Below are 18086 nucleotides of genomic sequence, written 5' to 3' on the forward strand. Positions count from 1 at the left end.
ATTGATCAGGGGTTCTCAAACTGGGGGTCAGGACCCCTCAGTGGATGGTGAGGTTATTATGTGGGGGTCGCGAGCTGTCAGCCTCCACCCCAAACCCTGCTTTGCCTCCAGCATTTATAATGGTGTTAAATATATAAAAAAGTATTTTTAATTTATAAGGGTGGGGTTGCACTCAGAGGCTTGCTGTATGAAAGGGGACACCAGTACAAACGTTTGAGAATCACTGGTATTGATGATTGCTATTTTAAAATATAAAATAATTTATATATGGGAAATGAATTGTTACTGTCTTCATGCTTTTGTCTGCTGCTATGAGATGGTATGTGGATATGAATAGTACCTTAGTATTCAGTAGCATGCACTTATGGCTTTTGATGGTGAGCATGTACGACTGTTCAGTAGTAAAAAGAAAAAATAAACTGATTTATGTTTTTAATTTTAAAACCATCAGCCTCCACTCATTGTCTGTCTGTCCTTTTCTTTTCACACTGAGTTGCTATTTCTTTTACCTGTTTCACAGCAGTGACTCCAGCAGCAGCTCAAGTGATGAGTCTCCAGCACGATCAGTTCAGTCTACAGCAATTCCAGCACCCACATCCCAGCTGCTTCCATCTCTGGAGAAAGATGAGCCCCGTAAAAGTTTTGGGATCAAGGTTCAAAATCTTCCAGTGCGCTCAACAGGTAAAAAAAATCCTTATGTGAAAGAGTGTCTCTTCAGAGTTGCCAGTAAGGGAGAAGAAAAGAGGGATGGGAGCAGGCTGATTAGAAAAAATTGTCTTTATCATGCATACCTGATATTAAGTAAATGCAATTTATTAATTACTCTCATAATATTTGCCAGTATCATTTAATAGTGAATGGGAAAATATAAGTGCAGTTTAATGAGCCATGCTTTAGGAAATTTAGTTCCAAGGTTATTGCTATGATAATGTTATAATAAAATTGTCAGATAATATGTGAAAAGCCTTTAGTTTTGAACAAAGATACATTCAGGAGACTTCAGTTATCTTCTGTTGGAGATAGAGAATCAGAGGGGTAAGATGTTGTATAATTTTTCATTCAGTTTAACGTTTGAGTGCCTCTGGCCAGTCAAGGGAGTGGCCCTTATGTGGCCTTTGAATATCAGAATTCCATCTGCTCCTTGCATCATTGAAAATGAAAATATGTACCGTGCTGCAGTGGCACAGCTGTACTGATACCGCTGCAGTGTATCTGGAGAAGATGCTCTATGCTGACAGGAGAGAGCTTTCCCGTCAGCCTGAATAAACCACCCCTGTGAGCAGCAAAAGCTGTGCGAGCAGGAGAAGCTCTCCCACTGACGTAGCGGTGTGTACACTAGCACTTAAGTCGCTTTGAGGAGCGGAATATTCATGCCTCTGAGGCAACATAACTTTCGCTAACATAAGCGGTAGCAGTGTTCCCTCTAATTTTTTACATCCATGTGTGGAATGAATTTTGTTATGTGCACCAATATGGAGGTGATGTGACACATCACCTTCATATTGGTGCACATAACAAAATTCATGTGTTGGGGGTGGGGCTGAGGGGTTCGGAGTATGGGAGGGGGCTCAGGGCTGGGCCAGAGGTTCGAGTGTGTGGGGGAAGGAGGGCTCTGGCTGGAGGTGTGGGTTCTGAGGTGGGGCTGGGGGGTGCGGGAGGGGGCAGAGGTTTGGGGTGTGGGCTCTGGGGTGGGGCTGGGGATGAGGGTTTGGGGTGCAGGCTGGCCCGGGGCTGTGGTAGGGAGAGAGGACTCCCCCCAGCCCTCTCTCGCCGCAGCAGCTCCAGGCTGCGGGAGAGGCACCTCTCCCTGGCAGCTCCCACTGGCCTGGGCTGGGCCGGGGGAAGGGCTCCTCTCCCCCAATCGTGGCAGGTCCAGGGCAGGCCCGTGCTGGGGGGGGGGGGGGGGGGGAGAGGCGCCTGTGCTGGGGCCGGGGGGGAAAGGCACCTCTCCCCGCCGCAGCGCAGCTCTGAGTCCTTGCGCGGGTCTTAATAGGCAGCTGTGCACCTTAGAGGGAACTTAGGGCGGTAGTGTAGACATAGCCTAACATATAAACGAGGAGTCTGGTGGCACTTTATTTGGGCATGATGCATCTGAAAAAGTGGGGTTTTCTACTAACGAAAGCTTATGTCCAAATAAATCTGTTAGTTTTTAAGGTGCCACCGGACTCCTCATTGTTTCTGTGGATATAGCCTAACATACTATTGGCAGAGCTGGTAGCATAGAAAGAAGTTTGCCCAACACTTCCCATTATAGGACCCTGGGTTGCTCCTGTGTCAGGGATGTGTCCTTTGCTGTCTCTGGAAAAACTGCCCAAATTTGACCAAGTTATAAGCCTTTGAAAAAAATTCTCAGCTTGTGTATGCTGAATAAACTTTAGAGTTTGTCAGCTAAATTCTATGAAGATTCTGTCTGTATGGAATATGCACCAGCCCAAGGCCTCACTCACGGAGCAGGACTTTCCTTGCAATTGCTGTTGTCTGCTGCTCTGAGCCACTGTGATGCCAGGTACTGGAACTGAGAGCAGATAGGCTCTCTTCTCTGTTCTCAGTGCTCCTGCTGGCCCCCAGGCAATATGGAGGAGGAGGAAGAAAAATGACTAAAATGCAAAGGGGTGGGATAGAGGGAATAGATGCAGCAAGGAGCCTGGAGGAGGAGGGCTTGGACCATATTAATTTGGCCTCCTACGTATGCATTCATTCAGCATTTAATAACAATTTAATAATTTAATAACAAGACATCACACTTTTTTTTACCATAGAACCCCTGACTTATTAAGTGCACATGATGAATGGTGCTCTGGGAATGAATATGGGGTTGTCAAGTTAATGAGACTGTTATCTTGAGGATCACGCCTCATGTTGCAGCACTTGGAAGGTGTATAGTGAATGAAGCAGAGGGCTAGGGGAAGAGAGGAGAGAGTCTCGTGGTTAGGGCAGTTGAATGTTGCCCTGGACAACTGGATTCTATCCCTGTTTCTGTCAGAGTTCTGTGTTGCTGGACAAGTCACTTAAAGCATATTTTTCTTGGGTGGCCACTAATTGTGTGTTGCTCATTTTATGGCTGCCCAACTTGAAACTCTGTGGCTGCGACCACTAGTAGCTGCAGCTGAAGTCACTGGGAGCTGTACTTTGAAGATCTGAAGTATTAAATTATCTGAAAAATCAGGCTATATAAGCATCTCAAATTGGTCACTGGAAATTAGTGGTGAGCTCTGACAACTGTGTCTCTCTGCCTCAGTTCCTCATCTGTAAAAGGATAATAATACCACCTTACCTCACAGGGTTGTTGTGAAAATACATTCATTAATGTTTGTCAAGCACTCAGCTGCTATAGTGATGAGCACCATAGAAAAGCCCATGAGGAAATAAATAATTCTGTATTCAGAGTGGGGTTTGAATAGTGTACATTAAATAAGGCATGTGATCACACATTGAGCAAAGAGGACGAAGTGAAATATTGAATATTTGCTCATTACATGATCACCATCCATCCTGCACCTGAATGAGGGAGGGATTCGGTGAAAAAGTAGTATGTGATTACAGACTATATCTTAATACGAGGAAGCTGAATTAAAGTGGCACAGACATTTTGGCATTTTCTGACCTTTTGAGTGCTTGACTTTGCAGTTTTAATATTCTTTGAATGTATTTGTTTGAGTAATATATATCCTAAGGAAGCGATATGCAAATCAAGGCATTCTGAGTAAAGGCTGCTAAAATGCCCTTTGTTTAGCATTCTTCCCCCCACCACCCCCCCAATGCATAGGCAGCTTGTGAAATCCCAGATCAGTTGTTTTTGCCAACACTGGATGAGCCTCAAATGTCTTTCCAAGAAGATTAGCACAAGTGATGCAAACAGTGGTATTCATAGATATGTGTTCAACCCAGTTTTGCAGGATTGCTGTTAGTAATATCTGCTCACTCATATTGAGAACAGCAAGGATGTTAATGAGATAAACAGTGATATTTTACATGTCCCCATACTCATTGTCTTAGGGCTGATGCCATTAGCAGTAGTTGTACCCTCTTCAAGTAGCTGCTCCACTGGCTGCAGAGATGTGGAAATCTATATGGGTGAGGCCTCAATTCTAAAGAGAAACATGAGGGCCAGTTGGAGGCTCCTAAATATGCAAAATTAACATAAAATATATGTTTTTAAAATATTATTGTAACTTCAGTGAAAATTGAAGGTCGGATAAAAACAAAGTGAAGTCACAATTTGGATAGAAGATCAAAACCTGTTTGTGGCTTTGATAGCATTGTAGCATTATAATGTTGGGAAATAATATTTGTATTTTACTTGTTTCTGTGTGGGTTTAGATACAAGCCTTAAGGATGGACTTTTCCATGAGTTCAAGAAATATGGAAAGGTGACATCAGTGCAGATTCATGGGGCCTCTGAGGAGCGGTATGGACTGGTGTTCTTCCGACAGCAGGAGGATCAGGAAAAAGCATTGAATGCATCAAAAGGAAAATTATTCTTTGGAATGCAAATTGAAGTGACAGCCTGGATAGGACCAGGTAAGGGAAAATATGTTGACTTCTTAACTTTCCTCTAGGGGTATAGTCATTATAAGAGTAGTGTATATATATAGTAACTGTTGTAAGATGGTAGCAAATTGAGTAAAAGAAACATTGTAATTACTCTGCCTTGCTGCAAAGCTATAATTTAAATTAACTGGTAAACATGACCGAATAAATCCCAGAGCAGGAACTGTGAATGCCACTGATCTATTCTAGGTACATCAGACAAGAAGAAAATTCTACAGTCGCAAACCCTCAGTGAAGGAAGCCTTCCATCCTTGCTAGATCGTTTCTTGTAGTGCCCGTACATTGTGTTCTGCTACTCTTCATTTCCACAGTGAAACATAGGGCAACACACAGTTTAGTTAGCATAGTCCATGCTTCTTAAGGGATATATTACATGTTTAACTTCCTATGAAGTATAAACACTTTTTGGTTACACAGAATAACTTGTATGATTTCAAACTTGGTAAAACGACATTACTTTTTTAGAGTAATTTATCTATATTTATTTTCTTTCTATGTTCTAATTAATTAATTGGTGTGTGACTTTCAGCTATCCTTTCCATAAAAATATCATTAGCCTCCCTTTCCCCAACTGTGGTAGCTTTTTCATTTTACTAAGTAGGCGTTATGGCATGATTACTGCATGGTTAGAAGGTGATGGGTACAGTACAAAATGGAATTTGGATGATAGTACTTGAAGTTGCCTGTCTCCCAGCCAAAACAGTTCAGATGTCTGTTTGAATCCTCACGGATTTATTTTCTGCCTTAAATGGCAAGTGTTGCTGCGAAAGGAGGACAGAATCCTTAAGGCCCTGAGAAATATGAAGTAAATGATACAACTTATGAAAGCCATAACTTTGGGTACACAAATTTGTGCTTTTATTTATTTGCCTTTAGCAAGTGCAGTGGAATCTACTGTACTTGAAGTTAATTGTTAAAGAAATAGATCCATCAAAACATTTTTCCATGTACCGAATCAACACATACACGAATACAGTGAAGCCTGTTGATTTAATTCCTGGTAGTAGAAGACATTTTGTTAAAAGAATAAATTTATAGAGCAGCAAAGGTAGAATGCCATAACTTTTAAACTTAGGGGCATCTAAAGGTCCCATTTCCTTGGCATTAGTATAGTAGCATGACTTACAGATTTCAAACCCCTAGCATTAATGGAGTTCACAGATATCTAAGAGGGCGCAGCTGTATTTTTGTCAAAGGCAGTGATAGCACTTCAGACAATTTCTAATATTCCAAAAATAGGTTTTCCAAGAAACTGAGAACACCTCAGTATGTTACAATATGCTTTTCATCTCTACGGTGTCTAGAAACGGAAAGCGAGAATGAGTTTCGCCCTTTGGATGAAAGGATAGATGAATTTCACCCGAAAGCAACAAGAACTCTCTTCATTGGTAACCTTGAAAAAACAACCACTTATCATGATCTTCGCAACATCTTTCAGCGCTTTGGAGGGATAGTGGTATGTGAATTCTCTTTGGTATAAGTTACTTTTGACCATTGCCTCAGTACAAAAACTGCGCATCAGATTATTGAATGATGTAAGAAGCAGTAAAATGTAATGATGATCACTTTGAGCATGTGAAATATAGTTATTGACATAAGTTATTTTTCTTGCCAGAATGTACTCCAGAGGCATTGTTTCGAGTTTGATGTGGTTTTAGCACACTTGTATTGCAGTGGAAATAACCTTGGGATGAAAATGGCCCTTGTGTGTGATTACAAGAAGTACGTTAGGTGCAGTTACAAGAAACGGTTAAGGATATTCTACAGGAGAGCAGTGCGGCAGAAAAGTTATTAATGGTCATCATGGATGTAAACATGTTCAATTCCATTTTCATGTCAGCATTACTGTTATGAAGTTAGTTTCTTGTTTTTTTTAAACAAAAAGTTTAACTGCTGCTTATGAAATCAGTCATCAGCTATGACTCTCTGTTCTGTAACAATGGGGCAGAGTGAGACAATGAGTTAGAGATGACATGAGGGAGTTGAACAAGCTTATCTGAGTGAGACAGTCACAGGAACGTTAATTCCCTTCTTTCTCCCACATTGTGCACTCTCTGTGGAGTAATAGCAATGTTAAGATTTAAGAGATTTTCCTGATGAATCAAATATCCGTCTACAGTACAGACAATAATATATGGTCTGCAGTATCAGACTTTCTGTATTGATAGCATATTTTGTTTACAACATTATTTTAGTAACTCTTGCTGTTGCTGTACATTCAGTACTGTTTTCAGTCTGTCTAGAAATATTTCAGTTATTGGCATTTGAGGTATTAGTCTTTCAGATTTGGAGGAGGAGATCTCATACTTATGCAAAATGCCATACTTTTTCTATCTGATATGCACAAATATGACTTACATTTTATTGTGAGATTGCATGGCAGCTCTGTGTATTGCAACACCTTTATAAACTCTGAAGACTGATTTATGAATCTGCACACTGTATGTAGCTCAGACCCTTTTCTGATGCAGAATTTCATGTTATACCATTTGAGCTGCCCTGAGGAAACAAAAATTAGTATGGGTAGTCAATAATAGTAGTGTGAAACATAAAATCATCACTGATAAAGTTTGCAGATGCGGGGGTAAATAATGAAGAGGACAGATTCCTGAGAATATGCAATGTAGATTGCATGGTAAAATGACCATATGTGTTTTAATATGGCTAAATGTGTACATATAGGAACAAAGAATGTAGGCCATACTTACTGTGAAGTAGTGACTGAAAAAGATTTGAAGGTCATGGTAGATAATCAGCTGAACATGAGCTCCCAATGCAATGTTGTAGCCAAAAGGGCTAATGCAGTCCTTGGTTTTGGAAACGAGGATTCTCAGGTGAGAGTAGAGAGGTTATTTGGCACTGGTGTGACCACTGCTGGAATACTATATCCAGTTCTCTTGTCCACAGTTCAAGAAGGATGTTGATATATTGGAGAGGGTTCAGAGAAGAGCCACGAAAATGAGTAAAGGATCGGAAAACCTGCCTTATAGTGATCTCAATCTATTTAACTTAACTAAGAGAAGACTAAGGGGCGACTTGATTATAAATCTACAGGGGACTAAGTACCTACAGGGGAACAAATATTCAATAATAAGCTCCAGTTTAGCAGAAAGGTAGAACATGATCCAATGCTAGAAGTTGAAGCTAGAAAAATAGTAACTTTTTTTTTAACAGTGAGAATAATTAACCATTGGAGCAATGTACTAAGGGTCATGGTGGTGTGTCTATCACTGACCCTTTTAAAATTAAGAGTGGATGTTTTCCTAAAAGATCTGCTCTAGGAATTATTGTGGGGAAGTCCTATAGCCTGTGTTATACAGGTGGTCAGACTAGATGATCACTTCTGTGAATCCTTGGAATCTGTGAATCTATGATGTCTTGTAAAGTGGTTTTATGTGAAATAGTGCCATATTATCAGTGTTATTAGCAGGCCAAAATTCTAGTAACAATGCAACCTTGCAAAAGTGTCATGAAAATGTAGCAGCCTAGGCACAGAGTAGACTTGTTTTTTACCCTTTTCAGTGCATTAGGAATATACACGAAATTTTATTCTCCTGTCAAAATAAATTGCTTGCCAAAGTTGAGTGGACAAATATAATTGCCCAGGCTGCAGTAATGCTACTCTAGACACTTGGAAATATAGCCCTTTATTAGTATTCCACTTTAATCATTAGGTTGCATCTGTAGAACTCCCATTCTTGAGTAAATCTCTTACAGTTTACTTAAGTTTCAGAGTAGCAGCCGTGTTAGTCTGTATCCGCAAAAAGAAAAGGAGTATTTGTGGCACCTTAGAGACTAACCAATTTATTTGAGCATAAGCTTTCGTGAGCTACTAAGGGCTTCAAGATGAGTCTCATGTTAAACTATGGCCTTGTCCCTAAATTTATTAACTATGAAATTAGTCTATCTTGAGCATTTGAACATTTATACTCAAATTAGTGTGCTAGCATTGGCGTATGGCTCACAAGGGAAGCTTGTGCTATTTAAAAGATCAGATCAAATCTCTACCTTCTATTTTCAGCGTGGAATGAATCATAATATGATGGGTTTGTTCTGACACTTGAGTATGCATGCCAGTACAGTAAGCCTGAATGCTGACCAAATGTCAGTTCTGGACCTGCTATTATTTAAGTTAATTAAAACCAGGTTTTGTTATACATAAATTGTTTTCCTCTGATTGTATCAGTTTTTGAACATGCCTGAGGTCTCTTGGGTAATGTGTCAGCAGCGGGATGTAGTTCATCTTTTTTTGCCTTCATCTAATCGGTGCCAACTAGTTTTAAGAGAATAGTTCAGTATTGTCTATTTATAGGAACAGGATGGATGGATAGAGTTTATTTGGAAAAGGAAGCCTGTTTGGCTCTTCCCTCACAAACCAGTTATTGGTTTGAGGCAGGTTGTTTCCCTTTAGGCCTTCCCAGGTGAAAACTAAGTTGTATTTCTGTGTGTTGTTACCGTTCTGAATACCTCCATTTGACACAGTATTAACAAACAAAAGCTGCTATTCTGTGAGAAGATCACATTAACAGTCTTGGGTATTCAGCAACATCCCTTTTTAGCTTTAAATTTTCACTGTGAAGAGCTTTTGTTGCATCAAGAAGGGTTTGGTTATACCACTGGAACGCAAAGCAATAAAGCAATGCACCTCACTATCTGCTAATGTTTAAATCAGCTCTGTGATTAAAATGTTAATTAAGCAATGCTTGCTATGGTACGTGGCTTTTTTAGAAAAAATATCCATTTAGATCTAGTTTATACAGCTGAATCTGTTTACTTGCTGGCATATTGCTGAGCATTGCCTGCTTTTTTTCAGGATATTGACATTAAGAAAGTGAATGGAGTTCCTCAGTATGCATTCCTGCAGTACTGTGATATTGCAAGTGTATGTAAAGCAATTAAGAAGATGGATGGGGAATATCTTGGAAATAACCGTCTCAAGGTAAAGAAATCCTCCTATAAACACATTATCCTTCTGGTTAATTTTGTTTTCAGTGTTATATAATTCTGTGTGTCAGCTTAGACTGTGGAAGTGAATCAGGTTTTTTTGTACTACTTTTGCCTTTCTTGCTGCTACTTTGTAGGTCAGATTAGATAGTGATATATTTTCAACCACCACCACGACAGACATTATTTGGTAACTTTATTGGCAATTGCAGCAGAGAGGCCAAGGATTGAATGGACATGGAGGCTGATTCATCTTCTCATTTTTAAAGGTAGTCCCTCCAGGTCAGTGTTTGGTGGGGCAGTGTAGAAAGATTGTACTGCTCCTGCCAGTGCTGCACCTGTTCTGGGGAAAAGAAGAAGATTTCAGTCCCCGGAGTTGTCAATCTGACAACTTTCAGAAGCACTAAATTTGCAGAAAACCCAAATATTTTAAATGAACGTTGTATTTTTTTAAGCATGCAGAATTATTCTTATGATTTTTGAGGTGCTTTCACCTGCGTGAGATGCTAATTTAAAAAAAACTATACCAATTAATAGTTTTCTTCAGATAATTCTAAATTAGGCATGCTCTGTTAAATTAGTTTAATAATTGTGAATTGTACTGATGGAAGTTTTGCCCTTTTGTGTTCAGCTGGGTTTTGGAAAGAGCATGCCTACAAACTGCGTGTGGTTAGATGGTCTTTCTACAAACGTAACGGATCAGTATTTAACGCGACATTTCTGCCGATACGGGCCTGTGGTAAAGGTAGGTGGGAGGCTTTGGTGTGTGGTTTGAAGTTTACTGTCTTCCTTTCTTTACATCCTGTCCTTTCAACCCTGACTTCCAGGGTTTTATAGCTCAGACACAGAATTTCTCTCTGGGTTGAAATTTGGCCTACAAGGTGCTGTAGCTTTTCAGCCTGTTGGTCCAAAACATAGACTAGTTGCTTTTGGTATTTTGATGACGATATTTTGAATGAGCCGAGATAATGAACTTTAGAACTAGTCTGCAGCTCTTGTGCAGTACAGTTTCTCCCACGACAAAGTTTCTTTAGGTTTCTGAAGTTGTTTCATGTTGGAACAATGCAGTCTAATTATATGATTATATTTATGCGTGTTAATTACATAATTAGACATTATGTTTTTTGCAAATAGACCAGAAATGACTCTGAAAAAAACCTGCAGCAAATTCACACAAGAAAAGGTACATAAAAATGTCAGAGTTGCACAACATAGTGGGGCACTTGAACTGTGAACTACCAGGTCCCATTGCATATAGGTATTTGAGATTTAGGCCATGACATTGCAAGCTTTTGAGCACTTGCTTAACTTTAAGCACGTGAGTTGTCCAATTGACTTCAGTGGGACTATTCATGTGTTTAAAGTTAAACTTGTGTAAATGTTTGCAGGATTGGGGCCTTAGCACCTTAAGATTTCTGTGGGTACATGTTGCAGCTTTGACATTCTTTTAATGTAGCTTTTGTTGTTTGAATGTATGTGTTGCAAAGACAAAAGGTGTTTCTAAATTGTGCACATTTAGCAATTGAAGAATGGTACTACAGTTTGTAACAATAAAAACTTGTTTTCATTTTGTGATTAAATGTTCCTCTTACCTTTTTTCCCCCCCTATAATTTATTGGAAATTTTTCAAAAATATTTACGTAAACTATGACACAGCCATACTCAGTCACCAAAGAAAATAATACAAGTAAAATACAGAAAAACAAAATAAAGGCATAATATACCTCAAGCCACAATATCCACAATTCAAAGCAGTCCCTTGTCCTTTTACTGTCTCTTCATTACAATGTGTCTCATCAAAAAAGCCTGAAAATTATTTTCCTTGATGAAAAATTATTTTCTTACCGGTGTCCTCATGATTTAGGATTTTGTTGGGACTGACATTAAGTCCTGTGGATGAGGCTCTTATTTGGTTTTTGTTTTGTTTTTTTGTTTTTTACAGGTGGTGTTTGACCGCTTAAAAGGCATGGCCCTGGTTCTCTACAATGAAATTGAATATGCACAAGCAGCTGTAAAAGAGACCAAGGGGAGGAAAATCGGTGGGAATAAAATTAAGGTGTGCAGAATGACCTCTAAAAAAAGAAAAAAAAATTGTATTCAGGTCTTACCCCTTAAAATGCTGGCATTTTGCAAACTGCCAGCCAAAAGAATATATAGGGGGACATATATGTCCCAAATCTCTAAGGGTTAAACTAACTTTTTACACTCGGCTTAAGCTGTTAGGACATTTTGAACTGTTACTCGGAAAGCCTTCTCCAGTGTTCTGTCATTTTTTTTTCACTGAACTTGCATCTCTAAGCTTCTGGGTGTTGGTGTCTATATTATTATTAATCAGTTGCTAGTGACTGAGAAGCAATACTACAAAGGCACCAAACTAATCCAGGAGTTTGAGGTGTTAGCCCAATCTCTGAATTATCTTTCTCCTCCTTTTCCTCCTCTCCTAAAGAGTGGGTAATCACTTCTAGCATGATCTTTCATCAGGTGTATTCAGCTAGAAATTGGATGTTCGTGGTGGTTAGAAGTTTTGAATACGTTATATAGTTTTCTAAGTGTGGTGGTTGAATATAATAAGTAGCCTTTATATGGAATAAAAGATATGGTCATTAAAGAATATGTATCTTGTGTTTGTAGGTCTTACTCCTTAGTGATTTTGACACAAAAAACACCCTTATTATGTGTTTGTGCTCTGTTACTGTGGTTATACCAGTTTTCTTTTAAACAGATTATTTAAAATTCCTTTTTTATGTAAAAACGGTTGCATTGTGTCAAATGCATTTTGACAAATCCATTCTAAATCTTAATTTTTTATTTTTTCCTCTGTAAATTTTGCCCTTATTTTCTCAGTGTTGTAGCAAGCAGTTGGGAAACAGCATGTCGTGATTAGAGCAAAGAGCTGGGAGTCAGGATTTCTGGATTCTGTTCCCATCCCTACCGTTGCCTTTCTATATAACCTTGGGCAAGTCATTTATACTCCCGTCTGTAAAGGGGATTAATAACGTTGATCCAACCTTCGTAAAGTGCTTTGATATCCTGGAATGAAAGGCACTATATAGCTGCAAAGTGGTGGTGCTATTAGTATTTAATCATTTTGCTTTTGTTCCTTGAAACAAAATTATTTCAGTTGACTTTTCTTCACTAGCTGAAAGAAAATATCCTGACCAGAATTTGTGTGTAGCTCCATAAAAATACATTGTGCTTTGCAGCACACTTATAATAAGGGAAAGGTCTTTCATCTCAGCAGGAGTAATTCCAGTCCTGAGGATTGGTGTGGTTTTTTTTTTTGTTTGTTTTTTTAAACTATATTGCACCCACTCTTTCCCTTCTGCTTCCATCTTGAAGAACTGCAGGAGACATTGAAAACCTGTCAAAATGGAATATTTCTTTTACTGAACATGTATTATCCTTTATTTTTCAGGTGGATTTTGCAAACCGAGAGAGTCAGTTGGCGTTTTATCATTCCATGGAGAAAACGGGTCAAGATATCAGAGACTTCTATGAAATGCTAGCAGAAAGAAGGCATGTATCTAATACAGTGATTCCATTCTCTTGCTTTTCAAATAGGATTTTAAATGTAGTTAAAATTCCAGGACATAACACCCAAATAATAATTAAAGTAATCTTTAAAATAAAAAATTCTCACATAAGCCTACTCTCTCCCACTGCAGTACTCTTTATCTTGTTGGCTCTCCCTCCTTTTTAAGATGTAAGTTTCATTGAAAAGTCACTGTTAGCTTTCTGCACCAAGTTCAAACTCTTCCTGTGGTCATAATTGACACAAATGATGCATTGAAGCAGACAGGTTGCTCTCATGGAATGTGCTGTAGTTTTTTGTATATATTTCAGTATCTTAGTTTTAATTTTTAGCTTTTTAAACTTTTTTTCACAGATGCGAATGATCAGCCTTGAGCTACACAAATTGGCAGATAAAAGCTAGGCAATGGATTATGGCTCTGAACTCCTCCATCGCATACTAAAATTCTTATATGGAGTACAAAAAAATTAAGGTGTATGTGAAAAATTTGACAAAGTTTTGGTCATCTAGTTTGTATATATGCTCAGCTACCCGGCTGACTTGCTGCTTCATCTATAAATAGCTAGGGAATGGAAAGAGTGCTTTTTGTAACTCCTCTCCCCACCCTCAAAATAGTATATAAATTAACAAGCAACACGTGCTATTACAACAGTCAGATATTTTTCTAATCTATTGAGCTGAAAGTGAAGTTTACACTCAGACCACCACTTCCCCAGTAGTATGATTTCTAGTATTGCTAAAATAGTAAAAGCTCTGAGCAGGACTTCAATTTCTCTTGCTATTTGTCATGACAAATATCTTCTATCTAGATATTTTTCTATAGCATCTGTCGTCATGGTGTGTAGGGATTGTACATGGGGTTGCAGAAGGGTCACTCATTTCTCTAGACCCTGGTTTAATGCAGCTTAACAGAGTTCCATGCAAAATTTTTTTGGATGGTTAAAAAAACCTACCAATTTTTTCATTACCAGTGATTGTGGTAAAGGATGGGCAAGTCCATATGAGTTGGTAAATTTTTGACTGTTTAAAAAAAAAAAAACTGGCTTATTTGTTAAGATTCTGAATTTCTTGTAAATGAGTCCAGCATGGTATCGTTTGCACTAATAAGCTACACATTATCTCAAAACGTGCTGCTCTTTAGATCAAAGTAGATCAAAATAACATATGTAATGTTGCCAGCTTTTAAAAAGTGAAGATTAGTTTGAAAATTGGAAATCATAATTCGCATAATGGAAATGAATTGATGTGTTCCCAAATCATTGCCAAGAATTGTGATCTGCCAGCAGGCAGACACTGACAATTTTTCCTCTGGCTGAGCTACACTGAATTAGAAAAAGAGAATTGCATTTAGTATAGACCATTTAGTAATGGTCTCAAGTTGCAGTGGGGGAGGTTTAGATTGGATATTAGGAAAAACTTTTTCACTAAGAGGGTGGTGAAACACTGGAATGCGTTACCTAGGGAGGTGGTAGAATCTCCTTCCTTAGAGGTTTTTAAGGTCAGGCTTGACAAAGCCCTGGCTGGGATGATTTAACTGGGAATTGGTCCTGCTTCGAGCAGGGGGTTGGACTAGATGACCTTCTGGGGTCCCTTCCAACCCTGATATTCTATGATTCTGTATATGTCATTTGAGCTGATCTTTGCTGTGAAATACTTCTGACTCAAACACAATTTTCTAGAACAAGATGAAAGTTAGGCATCTGTTTTTCTTTCTTTTTTAAAAAAAAATCACTATCATTATCAAAACTAGTGTCTGATTTGAGTGTTCACATAATCTTTACTTGGGAGTAGTGAACCAGGAAGCATAGATGTCTGTTGGTGTGAGGTTGGGGTGAGCGTGTTACTCATGAATAATAAAGCCACGACTTAAATTATGCAAGACACCATTTTGTGTAACAACTATCTACCACATTATTATATAATCTGCATGTGACGTGCATTTTACAGAAAATCTTTTTTAAATGCTATAGATAATTTCTAAACGTTTTATTGGGACTGTATCCTTCTAGCTGTAAAGCCAGGTTCTTCTTTGAGTGCTTGCTCATATTGATTCCAATTAGGTGTGTGTGCGCCGCGTGCACAATCGTTGGAAGATTTTTACCCCAGCCACACTCGGTGGGTCAGCTGAGGCACCCCCTGGAGTGGCGCCTTCATGGCGCTGGATACATGCCCGAGCTGCCCCCTCAGTTCCTTCTTACCGTGGAGCGCAGTGTAGCTGATCTCCACTCTCCCTAGCTTTCTCTCTTGGTACCTGTTAATAGTTGTTAATCATTGTTTACAGTTGTTAGTAGTTAGTTAGATTAGTGTACTTAGTAGGGTGGAGCGGGGTCTTCTCCTCTCTCCCCGTCCTGGTACCGGGGCCCATGCCGGGGTCTCTGGGCTTCAAACCCTGCTCAGTGTTCCTGAAGCCGATGCCAGCGGGAGACCCCCACGACTCTTGCCTAAGGTGTCTGGGGGAATCCCGCCAAGTGGACAAGCACCACATTTGCAAAGCCTTCAAGCCGAGGACCAAAAAGGAGCGGGACTTTAGACTTAAGCAGCTCCTTATGGAGGCAGCACTTAGCCCAGTCCCTTCCTCCGTGCACTGGGACTCAGCGTTGTCTTCCGTGTGCAGTGCCCCTGCGGCACCGACTGATCCGGCATCGCGTTCGGACTCTGCTAAAGACTCGCAGTGTCAGGCCTCCCCCAGCACCTCTACCACCGCAGCGCCGGTCCCTGTCTTCGGGCCAGAAGAAGCAACAGCCCAAGAAAGTGCCGACTGCTTCTTCTTTGTCAGTTCGACAGCCACTGACGCTTCCTGCACCGCAGCCGGAGCCGCATCCATTGCTGGAGTGTACAGGACAAGTAACAGCTCCTGTGCCATTGACTCCGGAGTTGCAAGGGCCGTCGACTCCGGTGCATGTTAGCTTCCCCGTGCACACCACAGTTGAGCTAAGGTTGCCCTCCACGCCAGAGACTTGATTGCGCTCACAGAGCCGACTCCCCTACAGAACAGAGGCATCTCTGATACGACCGCCATCACCGAGTGAAGCAGGGCAGCACTGGTCCCAGTCCTGATCTTGGTCCTGGCACAGATCCTGTTCTTGACACCGGTTGTACTCACGACGCCGCTCCAGCTCGCGAAGATCCGAATCGCGGTACACTCCCAGTACCTGTCAGAGCAGCACTTGACCTGGAGCTGATCCCAGCGCCGGTCTCGCTGAAGGTCACCGTCGAGATCCAGATCAGGCTCATGGTACTGATACAACTGCAGGCACCGATAGACATCTCGGTACCGTTCTACATCTCGCCACCAGTCCCCAGCACCGTACAGCACCGGGGGACTCCGCGCCGACATGTTCGGTGCCATCTCGCTCCGCCTCCCTGTCGTCAGACTGACAGGGTGGCCACCACACCCAGGGTGAGGATGGTGCAGGACAGTGGCTGGATGAAGGCCAGGACCCGGGCCAAGGACCTCCACAGTGGTCTTTTTGGACCCCCTGGGCATACTATCAGGCCCAAGGGGTTCCTTCAGGAGCTTCCCATTCCACCCCTTTGGAGCCCCGAGTACCGGAGGCCACTGTCGTCTTCCCCCCCCTGCCCCCCTGGGGTTCTGAGGGGACTGCTCCAGCACCAACACAGGCTCTTGCCGCTAGCGTGGTGGACCTTGGGCAACAAGTTCTTCCACATGAAGACCCCACACAGGATCCCTTAGTCCTGGGGGTATCTTCCTCATCCTCGCCTGATGAGGCAGTGGCAGGGACTATGGTTTCAGGCCCTCTTCCTATGGACTTCTGCGCCCACCAGGAGCTGCTCCGCAGGGTGGCGTGCAATATGAACCTCCAGGTAGAGGAGGTGGTGGAGGTAGAGGACCCATGGTTGATATTCTGTCCACGGAGGCACCGTCCAGGGTGGCCCTCCCAGTCGTATGGACTATAAAGGCCAAAGCCAAGACAATCTGGCAATCACCAGCCTCCATTCCACCTACGGCCAAGGGGGTAGAAAGGAAGTACTTTGTCCCCCTCAAAGGAGTACGAGTACCTCTACATGCACCCCCAACCGTGTTCCCTTGTCGTGGCTTCGGTCAACGAGAAGGAGTGGCACGGTCAGCAGGCCCCGGCGCCAAAATCAAAGGACGCTAGACGCCTAGACTTGTTTGGGTGCAAGGTGTACTCAGCAGGAGGCTTGCAGCTCAGGGTGGCCAACCAGCAGGCACTCCTGAGCAGATACGATTATAATTCGTGGCACTCTATGGAGAAATTCAAAGAGTTGGATCCACAGGAGTCCAGAGAGGAATTTGGAGCTCTGGTGGAGGAGGGCAAGAAGGTGGCCAGAACCTCCCTGCAAGCCTCTCTGGACTTGGAGGCTAGGACCCTGGCCTCAGGCATAGCCAGGCGCCGCATCTCGTGGCTGCAGGTCTCTGGCCTACCACCAGAGTTGCAGCAGACCCTCCAGGACCTACCCTTTGATGGCCAGGGCCTATTCTCAGACAAAACAGACTCAAGGCTGCAGAGTCTGAAGGACTCGAACTATTATGTGCTTTCTGGGAATGCATACCCCAGTAACGCAGAGAAGAACCTTCAGACAGCAGCCTCAGAGGTCCTACCTTCCCCCTCGGCCAAGACAGGATTTCTTTAGAAAACTCTGCCGAGGTGGTAGAAGAAGACAAACTGGCCACCAAGCCATTGGCTGGGCCTAAGCAGAACTTTTGAAGGTGCGCCCAAGGACGGAGCACCAGTCTCCATTCAGGATCCTTTTCTGCCTTTCCAAGATCTTCTCTCCCGTTTCCTCCGTGCGTGGTCTCACATAACATCAGACCGTTGGGTCCTTCGCATGGTGGAAAGGGGTTACTCCCTTCAATTCCCCCCCCCCACACACACACACACCCTCCTACCCCAACCCTCTTCAGGGACCCTTCTCACGAGCACCTCCTTCTACAGGAGGTCCAATCACTCCTAGCTGTGGGGGCAATAGAGGAGGTTCCAAGAGAGTCAAGGGGCAGCGGTTTTTACTCCCGCTACTTCCTAATCCCCAAGGCCAGCGGCAGGCTTCAGCCCATCTTGAACCTACACGGACTCAA

General features: G+C 41.8%; 1 protein-coding gene across 6 annotated transcripts in view; it reads left to right on the forward strand.

Annotated features, from left to right (window-relative positions):
* The window catches only part of SPEN (spen family transcriptional repressor), a 106013-nt gene that overhangs the window by 68380 nt on the left and 19547 nt on the right, over positions 1-18086 (forward strand). For 2 of the 6 annotated variants that reach the window (XM_073316860.2, XM_073316864.2), the window contains exons 4-10: positions 521-681; positions 4321-4521; positions 5856-6007; positions 9365-9490; positions 10127-10240; positions 11438-11551; positions 12911-13011. In XM_073316860.2, coding sequence (XP_073172961.1) covers positions 521-681; positions 4321-4521; positions 5856-6007; positions 9365-9490; positions 10127-10240; positions 11438-11551; positions 12911-13011 — 969 coding nt within the window. The remainder of the gene's footprint in view (positions 1-520; positions 682-4320; positions 4522-5855; positions 6008-9364; positions 9491-10126; positions 10241-11437; positions 11552-12910; positions 13012-18086) is intronic. The other 4 variants (XM_073316861.2, XM_073316863.2, XM_073316862.2 and 1 more) reach the window with 4 other exon arrangements.

The sequence above is a fragment of the Lepidochelys kempii genome, chromosome 18, assembly GCF_965140285.1.
Source record: "Lepidochelys kempii isolate rLepKem1 chromosome 18, rLepKem1.hap1, whole genome shotgun sequence".
NCBI classification, from domain to species: domain Eukaryota; kingdom Metazoa; phylum Chordata; order Testudines; family Cheloniidae; genus Lepidochelys; species Lepidochelys kempii.